This window comes from Bidens hawaiensis, unplaced genomic scaffold (genome assembly GCF_021521415.1).
Source record: "Bidens hawaiensis isolate Kalapana, Puna unplaced genomic scaffold, B.hawaiensis_p1.1 tig00001511_1, whole genome shotgun sequence".
NCBI classification, from domain to species: Eukaryota; Viridiplantae; Streptophyta; class Magnoliopsida; order Asterales; family Asteraceae; genus Bidens; species Bidens hawaiensis.
Window position 1 is genome coordinate 1174419 of NW_027491085.1, and position 21766 is coordinate 1196184.

Genomic DNA, 21766 nt, shown 5'->3' on the forward strand with positions numbered 1-21766 from the left:
CCCGCAGTTGCGGATACAAGCCATCAGGGAAGGCTACCCGCACTGATAGCAAGGCTACACGCACAAGGCACTAACTCTTGCTACTTCAGTAGTCACCTGAAGGAATGAGTAAGGCGGGAATACTCCCGCCCAAATGAGCCAGTCCGTATGCTTCTGGAAGATCTTTTGTACTATACCTACCAAGGTATGGGCAAAACAGACGATCTGACCAGAGACGCCCATGAACCAATCACAGGGTGACAGCTCACCGACAACAGTACGAGGAGGAGCACCCTCTAGTACTGTTTGTCACTATTAGCCGCTGCCTACTCACCAACCCTTACTGTGGGACGTGCGCAGCCTACAGTTGGTGGAACAGTGCATAGCCGGCAGTAAAGGAACAGTATACAGCCGACCTTGTCACTGTCGGCCGCAGCCTATCCACCAACCAGCATGGCTTGTGCGTAGCCCACTGTTGGTAGAACAGGAATACTATTCAGCCGGCTGTACCTTCTAGGAAACCTACCTTCGGCTATAAATACTCCAACACCTTGGAATGGTTATACACATATATTCAGAGCAATCTAGTCTGATTCTCACGCCGGAGGGTGGTCACAAGGAGGAACCCCCCTTCTCAGTGACGAGCTTACGGTGTCTGTTTTGCAGGTCATCTGAAGAACAACCTTCTCTGCTGGACCTCATCCTCGTGGGAAACATTACTTAACCCACAGATTATCCGTAATCTGCCCTGGGTCACTTAGTGTTTCTTCAACTTCCTAGACTGATAAATCATCAATTACATTTGCAATAAGATTATTAGTTCATTCGTCATCAACTTAAACATAGATAGATAACAATAACAACTTAATAATCAATTACACGGTATTAAACAACACCGTTATAACTTCTATTCATCGTCGCCATCGCTTCTGGCTCTAGCCTTTAACCACTCCACCACGTCACCAAACACAGTCTCCACGTCATCATCCTCTTCACCAATCAACTGATGCCACATCCCCGGGTACATCTTCAACGTCTTATCATTACTCGCGGCGCGTGCATACAAATCCTCCACACACGCCGGATCACAAACCCTATCATCACCACCATGAATAATCAGCAACGGCACATCCACCTCCGTAAACCGACTCTGCACCTCCCTGCATATCCTCAACAGCTCACGCGCCGTCGACGCGCGTGGCCTCGCCTCCGTCCGTCTCGGACTGGCCGTCGCCAGCTTCCGCTTCCACTCCACTTTGAAAGACACGTCCGGTATCGAGCCGCGCGTGGGAACCACGCGCCAAGTCGGAATCAACGTGGCGGCGAGTGAGAGGAAATGCTCCAACGGCCACGGCGGTTTGTACTTGTCGCTGATTCCACACATCGCACCGTTGAGGATAAGTCCGTCGTAAGGCTTTCCGGCGCGGCGGAGCGTAATAAGTAACGCGATCGCGCCGCCGAGGGACTCGGAGTATAGAAACGACGGGAGCGAGTGCGCGTGTGATTCACGGAAGGAGTTGAAATACGAAATACAGTCGTCGACGACGGGGTTAATGTCCGGAATATGATACTGTAAACCGTCTGAGAAGCCGTGGCCTTGGTGGTCAATGGCGCATACGGCGAATCCTGCTTTGGCTAAGTGGACGCAGGTCAACTGGACGAACCAGCTGGACTCGCCGGTGTAGCCGTGGACGGCACAGATGAGGCCGGTGAGTTTGGTAGGTGGGAGTGGGCTCCATGACTGGGTGAATAGCTTGAGGCCTCTAGAGTTGGTGATGTAGTTGGAGTGTGAGATGTTGTGGTGGGTGTAGAATTGGTCTGGGGTTAGTGAGCCGAATGGTGAGGTTTCGTTGGCTTCGGCAATTGGGTGCACCATGGTTTGGGGTTATGGTGGTTTGGTGGTGGGTGGGTTTATAGGTGGGGGTTTAGGAGGGAGGTGAGAAGAGCGTTGGAACTACTGGTTTGGTTATTAAATGTTTGGATAGAGATGGTGATGAATAACTGAATTCATTGTGGGTGCAAATATTAATGCGTGTAATGTAGGGATGAGCAAACGGGTATTGTATTGTCGGTATTAATTTGGTATTTTTTGACGTGTTTGGATCGGTGCAATATGGTACTGGTATGATTCGGTTTGCTACAGGTATTTCTCATATTTCCGGTATCAAACCGAAAATTTTCAGTACTACTAAACCGAATTGAATATTTTCGGTACTGGTACAAAGATTTTGGGAAAATCAGGATCGGGGTTTTGCGGTACCGAGCTCATCCGTATTTTTTATTTATATACTGTGTTATTAATTTATATACTGAAATAAGATGTGTTGAAGTGAAATGGATTTTATGATCTTTTGATTACATTGTAGTTCATGGTTCAAATTAGAGTGTTTGTAATTGGGTACTTGAATATAGGATGCTAGTGTAAGGGAGCGATAGAGAGTGGTAGGGTCTCTTGCTCCCGATGCTGCTACGTTTTTAAAAAGAGTTCAGCGGGTCGTGCACAGTAACTCAACGACGTCGAAGAACGATAATTTTATTTTCAATGGGATCGGTTTTGTCATTCAAAAGGGGGTGGCGGCGCAGCTTGTTGCCCGCTTACCTGCCTCTTTATTGTAATTAGATCTTTTTATGTGAAATGAAAATTGAACAAACCTTCCACGTTTAAAAAGAGAGTGGTTGTAATCGTGGAAGAGATGGAAAGACGCAAGATAGGATGGCTCGACCGTTTTGAGGTTCAAGACGAATGAAAAAGCTTGGGTTTTTTTTCTAGAACTAAAAATAATAAGTTCGGTTGAAACACATCATTTTTAACGTGGGTCAAAAGGCCATATAACTCGTTGACTTAATCGAACCATCCTGTTATGTATCTCAACATTCTTTTAACAAAACCCTCTCCAAAGTTTATTTTATGCAACCATCACTTGCATTACTGTCTCTCGAATTTCTTATGTAACTTCAATCATAAAAAACGGTAATTTTTTCTAAAACTTAATGCTTCATTGATACACCATCGCCATCCGCCATGATCCTCCAATCGTCGATGGGGTTTCTGGTGCACATGAAGAGAAACCTAGTTTTCTTCTCTATGGTATAATGAATCATACTCTTAAGTTTCTTTTATTCTTTATGTACCTTAATAAGTCCTGCACTCATGTGTACACTTATAAGAATCATGCCTCCAACTCATGTTTATCTTCTCCAATGAAAACAAAAAAATAATGCATGAAACAAATCTATTTTCTCTCATCAAAATCAACATTTCTAATGAATTAACTATAAATCAAAACCAACTATGTGACAAAAAGTTAATGAAAGAGAGTAAATCAACAAAATTGATTACAAAATAACATATATATGATTCCAATCAATGGATTTCGGTTGTTAAAGAGAAGTGAGAATATTATCGTATACTTCGACGTTCCAGTCTTTTACTCTTAGATTGTATACTTCTATCTTCAAGAATCATGATTGAATTTTTATTGTTAATGCTCCGTTTCATGTTTGTTCCTCGACCCTCTAATTCGTTATTCTTTTCGGTGAGAATTTTTATTTCTATTTCTCAAAACCAAATACTTGATGATATTTTCATTTGTAAGTTCTTTTTAAAAAAAAAATAAAAAATAGGGGCCCCAAAAGATTGGGGACCAACGCAATAGCAGGAAGTAAGGCCGGTCCTGATCACAAGGTCCTTGGCCACGGGTTGTTCGTGACAGGTAGAGGCCATTTGTTTGAGACGAGGAACAAAGAAAGCCATCGATCATTAGGGAGGATAAAGAAATGCATCGGCCTGTATGATAAGCAATGAGTTTAAGGATAAAATCCACAACTAACTTTGGTTCTCTGGCAAGCCTAGCTTCTGAAGCCGATCAAATAACTCCTGTCTTGGGAAGTGAGAGCCAGTTTCGTGTCCTCCGTTTGACATGTTGTGAGCGCTTGGAAGATTTCAAAACGCTCACAACGAATTTGTTAGAAAATCTTTTTTCAGTTAGTTAATTCCAATCATAAGCATAAAGATATTCCAACTTCTTGTGGAATCTTGGAGAAATTGTAGCTACCATGAGGCATGATATGTCACCCGAATTGTCAACATCAGTCAAAATGTAATTAATTTATATAAATCGATGACACAAAGAACATAGAAAAGTTGTGAAAACAATTAAAGTTGATAAACTCACATTTTAAGTTTCATATGTTAATATAAATTAACTTAAATTTAATTTGGTTTAAATCCAAATAACGTGTATATACTATATGTTCAAAGTTATATACTATTCAATTTCACAAAAAGTATGATCATTTTTATTGGGCTGCAAAAGCCAGCTCAAACCTAAGTCCAAGACTCCAACAGTAACAAAGTGGGCTTCTTACAACTAAACCAATAAACCATGATCTAATAACTATAACTAATACTTTATATATACATGAATACATGATTGATATATGTTTTTTCTTTTAAAATAATTGCCCTTCTATTTTAAGAGCCCAAATTCTTAACTTACTATGAACTAATGGGCCGGCCATGAACCCACATTTCTTGTTCCTCCTATTTTCTATTCAAGATAAACAAACCTTTGTCCAAAAGCAGACAACCCCTCCAATATTGGGTAGAGGTGCACAAATCGGTTAACCGGTTAACCTATAACCGGTTTTTTTGATAAAGGGTACTAACCGGTTATACCGGTTTTTCGGTTAGGTTAATAACCGGTTTTGACCGGCTGTAGAAGCGGTTTTGACCGGTTAGGCCGGACCGGTTAACCGGTTAATAACCGGTTTTTTATAAAATAATAATTAAAAAAATCGGTTAACCGGTTCGGTTAACCAATTTTGAAATCAAATATATAAACCGGTTACTAACCGGCGGTTAGAATCGTTTAGTAACCGGTTAGAGTTGGACCGGTTACTAACCGGTTAGGGAATCGGTTACAAACCGGTTAGAAACCAACCGGTTAACCGGTTAGGATGTGCACCTCTAATATTGGGGTTTTCCGGCATCCTTCTTCACCATGTTGTTGTCCGGATTACTAGTGTTAAAGTTAATAATATATTAATTATTTTTGTTATACTTTTTTTCTTCATTAGGGAAAATGCTTTTCTTTGCAATGTTTGAATGTTATAATGAGGTTTAATTGTTTTTTTTAAGAGGGTCGTCCTGTGACGTCACTTTGCCTGCCCATGATGCGTAATTGAAGGCCTTGATGAGTTGTACCGTACAAATTTCATATTACCATTTAAGGGTAATTACAATGATGGTCCCTTGACTATATCCTAGCAATTACTTTTCTAGTCTCTTTATTTATGTTCACCTATTGCTATTAGTGGTCCGTGACAAACATTTAGACAATGTGTGGTGTAAAGTCTCACCTTTAGATGTTTTGTGATACGTGAGCCTTGATCAAGAATGAGGTTTTTTTATAAAAAATAATGTAGTGATAAAAAGCTCCTTTAATCATTACACCACCACCAAATCTTCTCCCCCACCAGCGTTTTATACAAAATGCCCAAACAAACAAAAAAAGTCCACCCAAAACGCCAGCTTAAGGAGCGGTGTTTCCCTAGCGTTTTGGGGTTTTTCCCACGTCATGACGCCCCACTACATTTGGTCTTATTACATTAAATTATAAAATTTAACCCACTTTCATAATCCTTCATCATTTGTGTATTTACACTTTAGTCCCTCTACTGTTTAATACCTAACATAATGCAATAGGCGGAGTCGTAGGGAAGAGAGTATTGGTATTAATATGGCTGATATGGGGTAAAAAAGCCATTAGTGATTGGTTAGTGGCCAATAACACCCTTGTTGATAGTGTTCCACTCTACGGTTGGCACTTGAGGAACCATGGGGCACTACATACATAACAAACAAGTCTTAGGGATGAGACGCCCGCGCAAAGACTACAATTCTCATTAGGGGTTCGAATCAAGGACCTATATTATGTATTATTTTGGATTATTGAATTAAAATAATCCCACATTTAATGAGTTGGTCAATAATAATCCCACCTGAGTTATTTCCCTCTGACAGTCCCACATTTTTCATGTTTTTTTGTTTTATGATCCCCGTCAAAATATTTAACGGGGTTAACTTTTTTGCTGGTGTGGCTAGATGAGTTGGCACACGCACACCCCAAAAATCCTACATGGCTTTTCAGATCGCACACCCCCCCAAACACATGGCTGCTACGACGTCGTTTTGCACCTCACCGTTTCACACCGGAATATCCTTTAACCACCATCGGACAACTATACCGTCTTCAACCTCTATCCTGACCTTCACCAGCCGTTCACCTACCTCTCTCCGGTTATCAATACACCGTCCGGCGGTGGTTGCGGCAGCTTCCAACGCCGTAGAAGTCGAGAAACCGACAATTTCGAATTAGGGTTCAGATGAAATCAGATCGTCTTCTTCGAATTAGGGTTCAGATGACATCAATTTGTTGATCGTCTTCTTCGAATTAGGGTTTAAAAGATGCCGTCTTCAACATGTATAATGACCTTCACCAGCCGCTCACCTACATCTCTCTGGTCATCAATACACTGTCCGTCGGTGGTTGCGTCAGCTTCCAACGCCGTAGAAGTCGAGAAACCAGGGGTTTCGAATTGTGGGTTAATAAAATCAAAGAAAGAAAGAAAAAAAAGCCATGTAGGATTTTTAAAATGCCAAATAATCTAGCTACATCAGCAAAAAGTTAACCCCGATAATTATTTTTAACGGGGATCATAAAACAAAAAAAAAAACAATGAAAAGATGGGACTGCCAAGGGGAAATAACTTAGGTGAGATTTTATTGGCCAACTCATTTAAAGTGAGATTATTTAATCAAATAATCCAATTTTTTTTTTACTTTGACAACATTAGTCATGTATATTTTTTTCCCGTGATTTTGTGTTCTAACTATTTGCTTGATGTAGTAAATTTTCACCTTTTTATAATATATGTTGGCCTTGCAAAAAGCATCTTTATTAATTGGAAGTCAAGAGTATTTACAGTTCTTATTTTCACAGATAAAAAAAAAAATGAAATAATAACAGTCTAAATCTAGATTATACATATGCATACAATATTATTTAGGAAAAGAAATTAGTTTTCCCTTATTAATCTCCCTTTAAAATTAACAACCCCAATTGTGATTATAACTTTGTATTTGTTAAATTGTTTAGATATTTATCGTATACATTTTATTAAGCGTTTTTATTTTCTAGTAAATTAAAATTCAATAATGGACTTTAAAGAAAAATCCTTCAGTACAGATCCTCGAATCATCAAATCTCTACAATCCACACTGTAATATAAGCCATTCCATCTAATATACATGCATATAGATATGATATACAAACGCTTAACAATGATGACTTCTTTGAAACACGATCATTCACTTTATATAACCGTTTTATACCCATAATGATTTAAAGTATTTTTTATTAATTATATTCACTAAAGTGAACCTTTTATGTTCTACAAGATTTACATTCAATAATCTTCTATAATGAAAGAGTCGTGCATCCTCAATTCTAATCCATCTAGATAAGGTCCTCAAAACTAATCAAATTCAAAACCAAAGTTACATAGTATATTTACATCTAATGACGGTCTTTAAAGGAAAAGTCTTTCACACTTATTATTTTAACATTCCAGATCCTCGAATCATCAAATATACAGAATCCGCGCTGTCATACACGTCATTCCATCTAATTTCATCTAATATACAAACATATAGATATGATATACAAACGCTCAACAATGATAACACCTTTAACACATAATAATCATTCACTTTATATAAGCGTTTCACTATGATGATTAAATCATTTATTTTTATCATTAATTATTTTCACTAAAATAAACCTTTTATATTCCCGATGATTTACATCCAACATTCGTATATAAGAAAAGAGTCGAGCACCCTCGACTCCAATCCTTCCAAAACCAAAATTACATATTAAACGAGTCAGTATTGAACGTCAAAATCATTAAAAAACTGTATTTTTAACACACTTCACTTCCTTCACTCATTCACTCTCTCTATAGTCTATACACACACCCCAAACATATGCATACAGTTCTCTAATTACACATGCATTGTTACTGAAATCAAAACCCTAGAAACCCGTAGATCAGCATTACCAATCGAAGCTTGATTTTACAAATGTATAAGAACCAGCTGCAGGAGTTAGCACAGAGGAGCTGCTTCAACATACCGTCGTATACGTGCATACGCGAAGGTCCAGATCACGCGCCGCGGTTCAAAGCCGCCGTTAATTTTAACGGCGAGACGTATGAAAGCCCTAATTACTGCACAACGTTGAGGCAAGCAGAACACTCTGCAGCTGAGATTGCTCTTAGTGAACTTGCCAGTCATGGTCCGTCTAATTCGTTGGCTGCTAGGATACTGGTCAGTGTTTGATATTTTCTACGGTTTGCAAATCTGATTTTTTTTTTTGAAATTGGTGATTGTGGATTTGTATAAAATATGAAGTTTGTTTAGAAACAAGCAATAAAGTGCAGATTTGGATAGGGGCGTGCAAACGGGTCAGACCTGTTAGACCCGAGTGGTATTCTCAGTACCCGGGACCTGGCCCCATATTGTAAATAACCGGGTCTGATTGGTTTGGGTCTCGTGGGTCTTCTTCGGTTTATGTAAAGAGAAAATGGACAGACCTGCGAGACCTGACCCGCACCCCGGACCCGTTTAACGGTATTCTTAGGACCTGGGAACCGACCTATTGTAAATAACCGGGTCTGATCCGGGTCGTGTCTGGCGGGCTTTACCTGGTTTATGTACACCCCTATTTGGATATCATAAGTTGGTGGATTTTTTAAGTTTACCCCTAATATGTTCACCACCATGGGTTATTGATGTTATGGTGCTTACAGAGGACATTGGTTTATAGTTTCGTCACTTTCATGTATATGATGGTTTTGAACTCATAAGTAAAATGTTGCTACAATGGAAACTGAGTCGGCCTTTGTAGTCGAATGTGGGTTTGGTGGACCTTCTTCGTCAAGTAGCCCCCCCCCCCCCCCGGGCGCAGGGGTCAAACAATTAAGCCTGCAAGTGGGCGGGTCGGGACGTGTTTGGGTCAATTGTCAAACGCTTGCTCTTAGCAAAATGAGTTCGGGTCAAAAAGGTTCATTTTAAAGAAGTGTCAGTTAGGTTTGTGACAAAATGGACTTAGGTTGGAACGAGTAATTTAAAAAAAATCAATTATCAAAATAGGTTCACCTGCTGGACAGTACTATAGTATTGTGGCTTCAAATTTTATGTCTGAAAATGTGTACTGGTATTTATATTTATCTTGCATGCATAACTTTCTTAACTAAAATTTGGGTGGACATTTGACAGGATGAGACAGGGGTGTACAAGAATCTTTTGCAGGAGGTATCTCAAAGAGTCGGGTCATCTCTACCGACATACACAACTTCAAGATCGGGCCTCGGGCATCTGCCCATTTTCACCTGCACTGTAGAATTGGCGGGCTGCATATTTACAGGAGAACCCGCCAAAAACAAGAAACAAGCTGAGAAGAATGCTGCTATGTCAGCTTGGTCATCTCTAAAACTTTGTAAGTCATGCAATTTGTATTGATATCTGATGCAGTATATACTGTTAGTAAGACGGTAAAATAGAGTTAGTTGGCATGGGTTGGGTTTAGGCTTGTAACTGAAAGAACACGAACATAAGATGTTCGTGTTCGTTTAACTTTTAACTGAACAAACGATCGAACACGAACAATTAAATGAACGAGGTTTTACTGTTGGTTTTCGTTTATATTCGTTCATTAACAGTATAAAAGAACAGTGCACGAATGAGAACATAGATGCACAGGTCAACAGACATAAATGAGCTAAAACCAATTAAAAGTAAACGTGAACAATATATTGGGCTTATAAATTTGTTAATACTAAACTATACTGTAGTGGGCATAAAAAGTTAAATAAATACATTAAAGAACTTTAACAAATCTAAACTAACAAACATAAATGAACGTAAACGAACGGACATAAATGAATGGATGTAAGCGGACGTTCACAGAACATAAATGAACAAACGATACATATGTTCGTTCATTTAACTAAATTAATAAAATATATTATTTCAGTAAGTATCCAGTTTTTCAAATAAGATGATTTAGCAGGTCCTACTTTCAACCCGTTTAACCCATGAGGCCTCAACTCATTTTGACTCTCGAGGATCTGACCCATTTTGACCCGTTTTTCCGTAAGCCAAATTTTATTAGTACGTTTTTGACCTCTTAGTGATAAGAGTGTAAGCCAAATCAGCCCATTTATAATTACACGGGTTGAAATTGGCACCTCAGAATTTATATATTCCTTTTCAAAGTTTTTATCTGTGCATATAAAGTATAAAGTATGGTTTCAGATGAATGACATCTCTTCTATTTGTTCAGTAACACAGCAATCAGAAAGCTTGCCATTGCGAAAAGGAAACACCGAGGAGCAGGAACATGTTACCGTGGCCCGTGCTTTACAAAAATTCAGGTTGAAGGCAAGAATGTCCAATATACCCTTTCCAATCCGTTTTCCTCCCCCAAAACCAAAAGCACTTACCGGCCAAACACAGCCAGCTGCTTCCTCAAAAATCCTTCCATTAATATGCCCCAAAACGGGTCCCAGCAGGCGTCACCAAACCACATTATCAAATGCACCCCAAACGCAGTTTCCAGTCTCCACCGCCAGTGAGCCGCCACAACCCGCTTCTCAGTCAGCAGAAACACCCACCATACCCCGCCAACACAAGTTTCCGGCAGTTGGAGCCGCACCGTACATCCCGGTTCGGCACTTCCGGCCCCACCATGGAGTTGCTCCTCCGGTTACTATACGCAATTCGATTCCTGTTTTCGCTGCTCCGCCACCACGTATGGGTGTGGGACCACCACCAGTTAGTCACATTCCTCCAGGGTTTGGGTTTCCACCGCCTATGTGTGGTGGTGTAGCACCGCCAGTCACCATTAGACAGGCAGTTCCAGTTTTCTCTGCAGTTGCTAAGCCTGTAACAAGCTGCATACCACCAAATGAGGTAAAGAAGATTACAATTTCTGATGAGGACTCCAAATCTCCATCCGAGCTACCAGCCACGTCATTGTCGACAACAGAGGATAAAGGGAGTGATGCAACCGCAGTTTCTATCAGCCCGCCAGTTCCTGATGAAGAGGTGGACGAATTGGTAGAGTGCGTGCTGAAGGAGCTAGAAATTTGATGAGTAGGGTTATTTGTGTTGTGCAACTTAAAATTGTAGGTGTTTGATGTATTCTTGTTTAATATTTTCTTTTTGGGAATAGAAATTGAGCTCCATTTGGAGCAAAGAGAAAATTGAAATCTGTAGGGTTTATTTTGAAACAGGAGAGCAAATATGGTACTCAACTCTTACATTTACATCTCAAGTAGATAAGATCTTCAAACATTTGGTCCATAACGCTAAGGTAAAAGTTGATGTGAAGATCTTCAAGCGTTATTTATCGATGATTTATCAAACGCCTTGTGGTCAAACTCAACTTGTGTATGCTATAATCTCCTTCGTTGTCATTCGTGACGATAGAACTATTTCGTTGTCATTCTTTGACCTTCATTATCAAATGCCTTGTAGTCAAGGTCTTTTCATTTTCGTTAATTTTTTTGTGAATCGACATTATCGTTTTTTACTTTGAGAATCACCTGTTGCACTGTCTGATACTCGATGTTCTGCTTAATAATTGTTGTTGCTCCACAAATCACTTAGATGTTTAAGAACTGTAGTAATCAATGGAGTCTCGGCTCTGTTACCATTGTTAGGTGTTTTCAGGAAAGAAGAAATGTTAATAAAAGGAGGAAGTGTTTGTATTCAAACATTATAATGTGAAGATCTTCAAGCGTTATTTATCGATGATTTATCAAACGCTCCGTTAACATTATAATGTATTCAAACAGTAAATTTACCATTAGCCAAGCCATTAGAATATTAAAAATAAAAACAAGTGAATAATATAAAGTGGTTTAGTTATTCTAACAATGTAACTTAAATTAGAATCTTTTACTATAAAAAATCATTGCAACTTAATTTGGAATCCTTGACTACCTAAAATAATTGGTTTGTGGTTGTAAGATTTAAAAGGATAACAAGAGTCAACTAGTCATGACATATGACTTAAAAAAGTCAACAAGTAATGACTTGATTTATACAACATAAAGAGTAAAGCAGTCAATGCGTTAGGTTAATCATAGTCAACAAAAACCACACGAGGTACAAAGGGTACAAACTGAAAACACAACATTCCCATCCTATATACCAACTTTCATCCAGATGCTAGATACCAGAAATTCAAGAAAAATGAAGGTGAAACCGCGAACCAACTAACAAAAGCCATAGCCGTTGAGGTCTCGAACCTGGTGCAATGGTTCTGTGCACAGTTATTGAAGTCGTTACCAATGAGAACGGTTATACCAGCCGATGCACATGCTGCAGCGAATGTAAGAGTTGATGTAATCTGCATCCTCAAAAACATAACATAAGTTAAACCCATCATCAATAAAATACATTTTCAATGAACAAAATTACAAATATTTTATAACACATTTTATAACTTCTAATATGTGATATAACTTGATAATATCTTATGATGCTAACAACATTTATAATCAAATATGTAAATCCAACCTCATGAGCCATGGCATCTAGAAATAATTAAAACCGTTGTAAATAAGCAAATGTTAATCATAAAGAACTTTAGACGCTTGGATGATCATTAAGTTAAGCGTACGATAAATCTAGAATAATAAAAGTATTGATTGCCAAAAATAAATTAACCAGCAAAACAAATAACGGAGCCGACTTCAATAACTATAATTTAAAATACAACAAAATCTTTAGGATTTTTAAGTTACTTTAGGTTTTTAGCATGAGCTGAATCGGGCCATTGTTTATGTTACTGGAATTCAGTGAATTGGGATTCCGAAGAGTTATGCATGATGAGGCTAGTAAAATTATGTTTTGGATCCGCCAACGAACACAAGTAATGAAAACCATAACTACCTTAAAAACAGCTAACAGACAGAAAAATACTTCATACGAAATAAAGTATCAGAATATTACCCCGTCTCCAATTGTGAACAAGGCAACGATTCTCGAGTTTCTAAGACTACGCTTCCCTAAAAAAGCATAAACATCAATGAATGCGAGTGAGAGACTCCATAGGCATTGCAAGCTTAGAGCTCCAACAAGGTACCTAGTACAACAACCATGAAAACAAGTTCATTTGACAACCATTACACTTCAAATTACATATGCAAATTATCAAAAACAACTAAACATTATACTTCAAATTTCATATCTACACATCCAATTACGAACTGAACATTCAGCAAAAGCTAAAAAAACACGCCAAATCAGATAAGTTATTCTACACTAATCTAGGAAGGGTAAGAAGACACAATGTCAAGCAAAATATAACACAATATCAATAAAACAAGACACAATGACAAAAAAGAAGACAGTGATAAATAAAAAGAGACAATAATCTGAATAAAGAATCTAAAATCTACAAACTAGAAATCAAAAAGCGAAAACCTAAAATCTAATATCGTAGAGTTCAACGAGACAGTTCGTACGACTTCCTATATTTAGAAGATTGTGTAATTTAACCCAAACCATCAAAAAAATCTTTTTTTTTTGGGCTCTTTAATTCGTTTGTCGTATAGAAGCTTTGACGAACAAGAACAATGCTTTGATCGGTTCAGTTCGGTTAGTCTACAGGCCTACATCCAATGCTAATTTTCAGTAAATTAAAAATTGAATTAGCAAATACCCATTTAAAAGTTCCAATCATTAATACTAAAAAATGCAATTATGCAAAAGAATCCTATCTAAGCTACCTGAAGGCAGTAACAGAGGGGAAGTCACTGGTGGCAGCCATAACAGCAACCGAAATAGCCGAAAAGCCGAACTGACAGAAACGCAAGGCGAGGTTGGCCGGAGTGCCGGGCATGCCTTGAATGTCTTTCATCCTGACTCTGTCATCAGGTAAGCCGTTGTTATTGTTATTTTCAGCAACAGGAGGAGCAATTTCAGTCAGTTGGGATATTTCAATGTCTAGTGGGTGCACTGCTGGGTGGCTTCTGCTGCTCATTATTATTATTATTATTATTATTATTATTATTATTATTATTATTATTATTATTATACTCTAGTGTTGGGTTCAAATATTCATTATTTTAGCACTACTGATTAAACGAAATTGGGTTAAATAAGTGACGATCTGGTGAAATTGATGAAGGGCAAATTGATTAGTTGAAATGGAAATGATATTTGTTGAAAGAAATTGTTTGTAGGATTGATTGTGAAGAATGGGAGTAACTGAGTAAAGGTTGTTTTGGGAAAGTGGAGTGACCGGCGACGACGACAAGATGACTCGGGAGTGTAACGTTCACGACGTCGTATACGCGGTGCGGTGGAGGCACCGCTTTATGTATCCTTTACCGTATCCAGTTTTATTAAAAAAAAAAATAGAGCAAATTACGATTTTCAAATATTTGTTTTCATAGCTATCATAAAGTCATCGGTTACCACAATATAGTCTGGTTAAAGTAGGGCAATGAAGTTCTTTAGTTTGAGAGTGTGGTGGTCTGAAAGACACCAGAAAATCGTCGTTTTACAAAAAAAGTTTTCATAATATTTCGTTTTACATCGGTTGGCAATCTCCATTATATAGTTAGTTCTAGGGTTCTTCGAGTTGTTTTATCGGGTATCGGGGTTTCAAAGGTGGAAACATAAGAGGGGGGGGGGGGGGGTTGGTAAAGTGGAATCATGTACCCATATTCATTAGGTAACACCAACGCCTTCACTTTAAACTCCATTTGTGGAACCCATATACATTGACAACTACCCAATAGAGAGTGAAGAGAATTTGATACATGGTTGAGGTAGTTAAGTGGGGTGTTGATATGGTTTAAGTGATTTAAGATAGTGTATTGGGTAAAGACGTGGCATTACGATATTGGTAGAAGAGTGGGTAGTTTAGTGAAACACACGTCTTGTCTTAACTTGGCAACCGAATCAGTCTAGATTAGATTGTATGGTTTTTAGGTTTACTGAGTCAAGTTACGTTGGGTCGGGTTTCGAGGTTAAGTTGAAAGTTGCAAAATGGCTGCAATTTGGTGGATTTTTCTTGGCAGTGGGTTGTAACGATTTTGAGTAAAGAACGACAATAATTTGTTTTAAGGAAACAATGTTTCCTATATTTTAACTTTTGGTTTGAGTGCTGCTTAAACGAAATTAGATTTAAACGTCAACTCCAGCTGTGGTTCAATCGATACATTACAAAAACAATTGGCAATCTTCTCAAATTTTGTTAATCACCATTTCGAGGTAAATTTTGCATCAATCGCCTTGTATCATCCTTCCGATAAAAGTCTCAAAACATCAGTTTTAAATTCAAATAAAACTTAATGAAGTTAAATGGAGGTCCAATGAGAAAGACAGTGTGAAAGATGAGACTGGTGATAAAAATATTCATTTGTTCTCTCGTTCAACTACAAACATGTGCGATTATTAAAATTCATTTTTTTATGATACTCCTCAACACCTGGTAAAAATAAATGTTGTTAACTGGTTGAAAAAAAATAGTTAATTTTAAAAGCCACAATTATAGTCGGGCAAAAATAATAACTCTAGACGAAATTGATTTGAGCAAGCCACATGCACGAAAATAAAATTTTACTTGTTAAAATATGAATATACTTATATTGAGAATTAACGAAACTTCAGGGACGTAAAGGTAACTTCATTAATACTTACACACCACACAACTACACAAGTATAAAGCAATAGCCCCAAATCCCAATCCCCCAAAAATTAGGGTTTCAAAACCAGTCAAATACTCACAATCACCAAATCGAATCACAACAATCAAAGAAGATGATCGAGGTGGTGTTGAATGATCGACTGGGTAAGAAGGTTCGCGTGAAGTGCAACGACGACGACACCATCGGCGACCTCAAGAAGCTTGTGGCGGCTCAAACCGGAACACGGGCGGATAAGATCCGGATCCAGAAGTGGTACAACATCTACAAGGATCATATTACTCTCAAGGATTACGAGATTCATGATGGCATGGGTCTCGAGCTCTATTACAATTGAAAGTTAGGGTTGTATGATGTTCGTGTAAGTTTCTATCGGTTATAATAATCGGCAAGTATTTGAATCTGGTTGTGTAATAACGAATTGTTGAAAGTATATAATATTTGATTGGAGTTTAAGTCTGATATGTAGACTAATTGTTGAATTTAGGTATGAAATTGTGTTGGTTGATCATATCAAATGGTTCTTTTAGTGTTTCGTGGTTTCGGATTTTTTCGGTTTAATTTTTAGGGTGTATGTGTTGGTTTTAATTTGCTTTGAGATTCAATGGCTATCTTGTTGAGTGTTTGATGATTAACATGTCTTTTTAGTTTAATATGTTGAAATTAGTGCAGATAGATTAGTTTTCTAAATGCTACTGTTAAGTTTTAATGGTTTTTACTGCATTTTGTTTTAGATTTGTGGGATGTTGTTGTAAGGGCTAAACTAACTTCTTTCATCTGTCTTGATGATTGTTGATGTGTATTTGCAATTTTGCATAGGGCTTATTGGGGAAACTAGCAGTTTCGGGCCTTAGTCTTGAAATCTTTAATATCATGTATTAAAGACACTTTAGGGACTTATAGCGAAAGTAGACAAGCAAACGCGTGAACTAATGAACACCGTGATTCACAAGCTTTTAACCTTTTACAATCAAATCGGAATAAATCAAATTCACAAAATTGGGGATTTAGGTTAGGGAATTTGGATTCGAATATTGGGCAAACATTTTATGTTTGTTTGTCATGTTGTCTGGCTCTTACACCATTTGTTTATATTTTACTGAATGACGGGTTAAAGCTCATGCCTATTTTACATTGGACCTATTTCTAGGTCATTTGTTTTTGTCCGATTGGTTCAAACACAAGCCTGTTAGTTCTTTGATCAGCTTTGTATTATATATGCATCATATTAGCTAGTCGAGTGTTTGATAATCATCTATATTGAGTTACTTGGGATATAGTGTGCTAAAGTTAGGTAGATTAATTAGTTAAATTGCAAATCTGGCCCTTAAGAAATGTATATTGCGTTCATTTGGTTTCACACTTTATTGCATACAATCACAACGGGTTTGGGTTTAGGTTTGGCAAACCCAGGTAGCCAAATTTGCAGTCAGCATCTCTAACTGCAAAAGTCACACACTCAATTATCCTGCAAAACCCGTCATTTTGGGTGGGTTTAATCTACTATAACAAATTATAATTTTTGTATTTGCATTTGTGTTCAACTTTAACTGATAATAATTTCATGATTAAATGTTATGTTTAGTAAGTTATTAATCATTTTGTGAGGCTTGTGAGGCTAATTCACACACAAATAGATTACATGGATGATTCATATCATAGTATCACTTATTGTTCAAATGGTCACTCAATCGTAATATTTTTTCTAACTAACTGGCGTTAAAATTTTTTGTTAAGTTTTTACTAAATAACTATTTCACCAATTATACGGATCTTCACATGAATCACCTGAATATGCACATACCCCTTTTTTTCATCACACATATCATGAACCACTTTTGATTCACATACCTCTTTCCTTTATCACACAAATAATGAATCACTCGGGCGTGCATCTTTGATATGGGTGTCGATTCCCCAACTTCAAGAAGATTTCTTCTCTCATTCTTTTTTCCCCCTTCCGGTAATTCGCGAACAACAATTAAAATAGGGTGTTATTCGTTTTGGGTTAAAGATGTAGAATCTTGATAACACCCATCTATTTGTCCTCCGAAACGTATTGGCTAGAGAATCAACAGACCTCCCAGACCCATATAGTTCCATTCATTAATGCTGTAAAATTCTAGTACTTCAGCAGACTTGGAACATTTGAACCAGAAACGAACTTATAAACAAAATCACCCGTAAAACATTGTCTGGGGGCCAACATTTCTCCAGAACACGAGTTACATGCATGAGATTTTTCCCCAAACCGATAGCAAACCTGTGCATCAACAGCACATTGCATATGCACCCAAATGATATAAGGTTCCAAACATATCAAGAAAACTACAAATGTCTTATGCGCCCTTGAAACAGTAACATATCAGAATTTGGTCGAATGGGACTTTTCCCGTAAACAAAATAAGAAAACAAACTTTTCTTTATAAAAAAAGCAGACATCTTTACTGCAATTGTTGAGATACTAGCTTTAAAGAACACAGCACAACACATCAGAGCATTTGTAGATTTCATTTTGATACAGCTTAAAACCCATAAAGATAGGAGTCCTTTAAAACCTTACAACTAGTCTCAAGCCCGGACTCAGTTTTTGGTTCATCGAGCCACAGACCAGCTTCATCAGATGAACTTTCAACCGGACCATTTTGAAGGACCACCGAGCCATCACCGGACCAACTCTCTGACAACTGTTGTTCAGTCAATATCGGTTGACCAAACAACATGAACACGGGTTTTCTCTTATCTTTTTCATTGTTCCCGATTGTTAGTAAGCAACAAACACTTTCACTAGTTTCTTTAACTGTTTCTATTATTGATGTCGGGAATCTTCTCATTGATTCACGATTCAAGATCCCAAATGGGAAATATTGATTATGATTATGAGAATCATTATGCCTGGCTCCCTGGATGCTTGTGGGAATATTATTATTATTGTTGACTAGTGATGAGATTAAGGGGAAATCAGGTGGCTGGGGGAGTCTAGGTTTCTTTCTTGGAGGTGAAACAATGGTTGCAGACATGTTTGGTACCATTTCAACTAACCACGGGGGTACACGCTTCACATTTTGTAGCGAATCCGGTTCATCCCATGATACCTTCAATCATATCGAGTAAAGTTAATATAAAGACCGAATTATCAAACAAAAAAAGATTTGTGGTTTGCTAATGCAACTTCAAGATTCTCATATGAATATGTTTTTGTGCATATGCAAATCAAGATATGAGTTTGGGTATATGTGTGCACAAACCTGAAGTAACTGAACGAAAATAACTGAATTCAGTCAATAACCGACGGTTTGGTTCTGTTCAGCTTTGCTATTAACCAAAAACCAAAAAAACCGAACCCAACCCAATAAATAATGGACGGTTTAATTTTATGTCTTTCTAAAAACTGGTTTCTTGGCTCCGTTTCGGTTTTGCTATCGACCAAAAACTTGTTCTGCATATAACATACATGAATAATCTATAATCCACAAGAAAAAGATGAAACTAATACCTGAAGCATCCTCCAAGGAGAATCAATCCACCTATTTTGATCACCAACATTAACAGAACAAACAGTCCCCATAAACCAACTTATTCTACAACAATCTTCAGTCTCAAAAGCCATCTTCACCCTCATCGCACGCGCCACACTTGAACCCGTCACACAAAACTCCGGTGTACCCGCTCGCGGATAATAAAACACCTCAAACGGCTCACCATTAACCCCTAAACTCACAGCCTTCATCACCAACCCATCATCCTTAACAACCCCACAAAATCCCCGTTTTGCCCTTCGAATCCCGACACGAAGACAACCATCTTCACCTCTCAAGAACACAATCGAATCACCCGCCAAAAGATTCTTATTATTAACAAAACTACTCCAACCAGTTGTTAACAAATGCCTACGTGGCGTCCCTCTATAAATATGCCTAAACTTCCATATTTTCCCATGCACATCTTTTGCTAGTATGGTTTGTACTGGTGGGTCCCGCGTGTAGTCCAGTGCAGGGAATATTGTCTCTGCACAGTACCGCGGGACCGAGAATCCCCCGCCATTATTGGCGTCGGATTGAGTTAATGTTTTGGTAAAGGATAACGGAATTTCATGATTTCGATTCGTGGTTTGGTCGAACCCGAAACCTGGTTTGGGTTCGGGCTCATCAACTGAATCGAAATCGTTTTGGTTTTTTAACGGTGTTAGCTTCATTCTAACATAAACTTCATCGGTTTGTTCTTCTGCCATGAAGTTTATCGCGGATAATTCACATAAAATGTAAGGTGGAATTCGCGGGAAATTATTAAAATTTATATTACTTGAAGCGGAATGTTCCGCGTGACCTTGTGGGAAGTAGAAGACTTTTGATCGTACTGGCGGAATTTGTACCATTCCGCCAGCACACGCGTGCCAAAAGTTATAATCCAAACTTTTTTCCATTGCATCCATCACGGTAATCAAATCGAAACCTTAACTATTCAGCCTGTAACATAAAACAAAACAAAATAAAATAAAATAAAATAAAAGCATTGAAATTATTTTCAGTTTAATGTTAGTTAGGATAAGGGGTTGTACAATAAATAAGGGGATACATACCTGAAGTTGTGAAGAGTGATAAATTATTAATAATAAGTGTAAAGGGAGAGTTTATATATATTAGTAAGTGGAGAATATAATCAATGTAGTGAGTTGTGAATGTGGGTCAATACAATAAGATTTAAATGGAAACATAGAGATAGAGGGACACAGACAGAAACGGTCACTTCAGCCTTTGTTGCCGACCGGACGGTAGCATACAACAGACAATTAAGGATTTTGTATTATTATGCAAAACAAATATATACACATATATGAATGGGATGAGTTTATTATTACTAACTGATTTAATGTTATACGGCTGTCATCTTTATTCTAGTAAGGTGGTCAGGAGTTTTACCTTAGGTTCAACTAATGGTTTTTTTTGTTTGATGTCTTGGGTTCGAATCACACTCATGTGTGATGTGTCGTATTCTCGGGCACCACTGAGTGGATTAGGATTTACGACATCGAACCCCTTGAGAGTTTTTCAGAAACTTAGCCGGTGTGAATCTTTAGGAAAAGAAAAGGTAATAAAGTAATTAATAACATTCCATTCCCGTTATGCTCTCAATTTGAATCTCTTTCGTGCTCACTAAGTTTTCTTGCAATAGAGGTTTCTTGTTTTAAACTAATTGTAAATAAGTTCTAAATTTATTTGTAAAGAAAACCCCAGCAAGAAACTAGTTTTATTAATAGTAACCCAAAATATATTTTAATGGTATCGAACGATTGAAACAAAAATCGTAATTTTTCTTTTAAAGACAAACTTTTTGACTTCCGAGACTCGAATTCAGGACTTTTTGTTGTTTAAGAAGCTTTGTCTCTGTCACAAGGGCTACCGACCGCAAGACAAAATGAAAACCGTAATGAACTCTAACAAATTAATATACCTTTAAAAAAAATGTGTATATAATTTAAAAGCGAAGAGAATAAGATAAGTAAAACATTATATATGCAACTAAATAAACAAAGCAACAACCACGAGGCACACGAGATATTGATTTCGATTCGGACTGAGAACATATCTTGCGGGTCTTGTGTTTAACCCAACGCTTCCGCTATGTTGTTCACTAACCCGATATTTTATTATTATTTAGTAATTTATTAAGCAATGTATTTTCCATTTGAACTTCGACTTTCTTGTGTCTTGTGTGTTAAGTCACCGCACTATTCAAATTTGGAGAACTCTGTTATCTAACTCTGGTTAGACTGTGTTGTCTTACCGGTCCCACGTTGGCTTCGGAATTTGGCTTGGGCGTTCCTCTAGGAAACCTTACCATCGACTGTCACTTGACAGTCTTTATGTCACCACAAGAGCAGAGCAATCTACCGTAACATACGGTGGGATGAAAACCCAGGTGGACTCAAGATTCGAACTGACAAACTCGCAAGGCCTAGCTCAAATATTTTATTGTCATAATCCACTAAAAGTAA

The 21766-nt window shown here is 37.8% G+C and overlaps 5 protein-coding genes across 5 annotated transcripts; 2 read left to right on the top strand and 3 right to left on the bottom strand.

The window, feature by feature from the left end:
• Nucleotides 1–822: 822 nt before the first annotated feature.
• LOC143582558 (caffeoylshikimate esterase-like) lies at nucleotides 823–1988 on the bottom strand. The gene has a single exon (XM_077065091.1). The coding sequence runs from the start codon at nucleotides 1853–1855 to the stop codon at nucleotides 887–889; it is 969 nt and encodes a 322-aa protein (XP_076921206.1). The 5' UTR covers nucleotides 1856–1988; the 3' UTR covers nucleotides 823–886.
• A 6030-nt stretch (nucleotides 1989–8018) lies between these two features.
• On the top strand, nucleotides 8019–11331 carry LOC143582568 (double-stranded RNA-binding protein 6-like). The gene is made up of 3 exons (XM_077065099.1): nucleotides 8019–8371; nucleotides 9323–9542; nucleotides 10389–11331. Exons 1-3 carry the CDS (start codon nucleotides 8126–8128, stop codon nucleotides 11195–11197), a joined length of 1275 nt encoding a protein of 424 aa, XP_076921214.1. The 5' UTR covers nucleotides 8019–8125; the 3' UTR covers nucleotides 11198–11331.
• A 727-nt stretch (nucleotides 11332–12058) lies between these two features.
• On the bottom strand, nucleotides 12059–14120 carry LOC143580685 (CASP-like protein 5A2). Its single transcript, XM_077063645.1, has 3 exons — nucleotides 13846–14120; nucleotides 13067–13199; nucleotides 12059–12461 (listed from the first exon to the last, which is right to left on the bottom strand). Exons 1-3 carry the CDS (start codon nucleotides 14097–14099, stop codon nucleotides 12270–12272), a joined length of 579 nt encoding a protein of 192 aa, XP_076919760.1. The 5' UTR covers nucleotides 14100–14120; the 3' UTR covers nucleotides 12059–12269.
• Nucleotides 14121–15834: 1714 nt separating this feature from the next.
• On the top strand, nucleotides 15835–16233 carry LOC143580695 (ubiquitin-like protein 5). The gene has a single exon (XM_077063653.1). The coding sequence runs from the start codon at nucleotides 15887–15889 to the stop codon at nucleotides 16106–16108; it is 222 nt and encodes a 73-aa protein (XP_076919768.1). The 5' UTR covers nucleotides 15835–15886; the 3' UTR covers nucleotides 16109–16233.
• A 1791-nt stretch (nucleotides 16234–18024) lies between these two features.
• Nucleotides 18025–20209, bottom strand: LOC143580705 (auxin response factor 16-like). The gene is made up of 2 exons (XM_077063663.1): nucleotides 19268–20209; nucleotides 18025–18866 (listed from the first exon to the last, which is right to left on the bottom strand). The coding sequence occupies exons 1-2, from the start codon at nucleotides 20201–20203 to the stop codon at nucleotides 18297–18299; spliced, it is 1506 nt and encodes a 501-aa protein (XP_076919778.1). The 5' UTR covers nucleotides 20204–20209; the 3' UTR covers nucleotides 18025–18296.
• Between the last annotated feature and the right edge of the window lie 1557 nt (nucleotides 20210–21766).

Bases quoted from the DNA above. Each gene is read 5' to 3' on its own strand.
- LOC143580685 (XM_077063645.1), bottom strand. From the start codon at position 14,099: ATGAGCAGCAGAAGCCACCCAGCAGTGCACCCACTAGACATTGAAATA. The intron at 13,200-13,845 runs GTAGCTTAGATA...TTGTTGTACTAG, and splicing joins CCCTCTGTTACTGCCTTCAG to GTACCTTGTTGGAGCTCTAA. The intron at 12,462-13,066 runs GTAATATTCTGA...TTGAGGATGCAG, and splicing joins TGTTCACAATTGGAGACGGG to ATTACATCAACTCTTACATT.
- LOC143580695 (XM_077063653.1), top strand. From the start codon at position 15,887: ATGATCGAGGTGGTGTTGAATGATCGACTGGGTAAGAAGGTTCGCGTG.
- LOC143582558 (XM_077065091.1), bottom strand. From the start codon at position 1,855: ATGGTGCACCCAATTGCCGAAGCCAACGAAACCTCACCATTCGGCTCA.
- LOC143580705 (XM_077063663.1), bottom strand. From the start codon at position 20,203: ATGGATGCAATGGAAAAAAGTTTGGATTATAACTTTTGGCACGCGTGT. The intron at 18,867-19,267 runs GTATTAGTTTCA...ATATGATTGAAG, and splicing joins CTCCTTGGAGGATGCTTCAG to GTATCATGGGATGAACCGGA.
- LOC143582568 (XM_077065099.1), top strand. From the start codon at position 8,126: ATGTATAAGAACCAGCTGCAGGAGTTAGCACAGAGGAGCTGCTTCAAC. The intron at 8,372-9,322 runs GTCAGTGTTTGA...GACATTTGACAG, and splicing joins CGTTGGCTGCTAGGATACTG to GATGAGACAGGGGTGTACAA. The intron at 9,543-10,388 runs GTAAGTCATGCA...CTATTTGTTCAG, and splicing joins TTGGTCATCTCTAAAACTTT to TAACACAGCAATCAGAAAGC.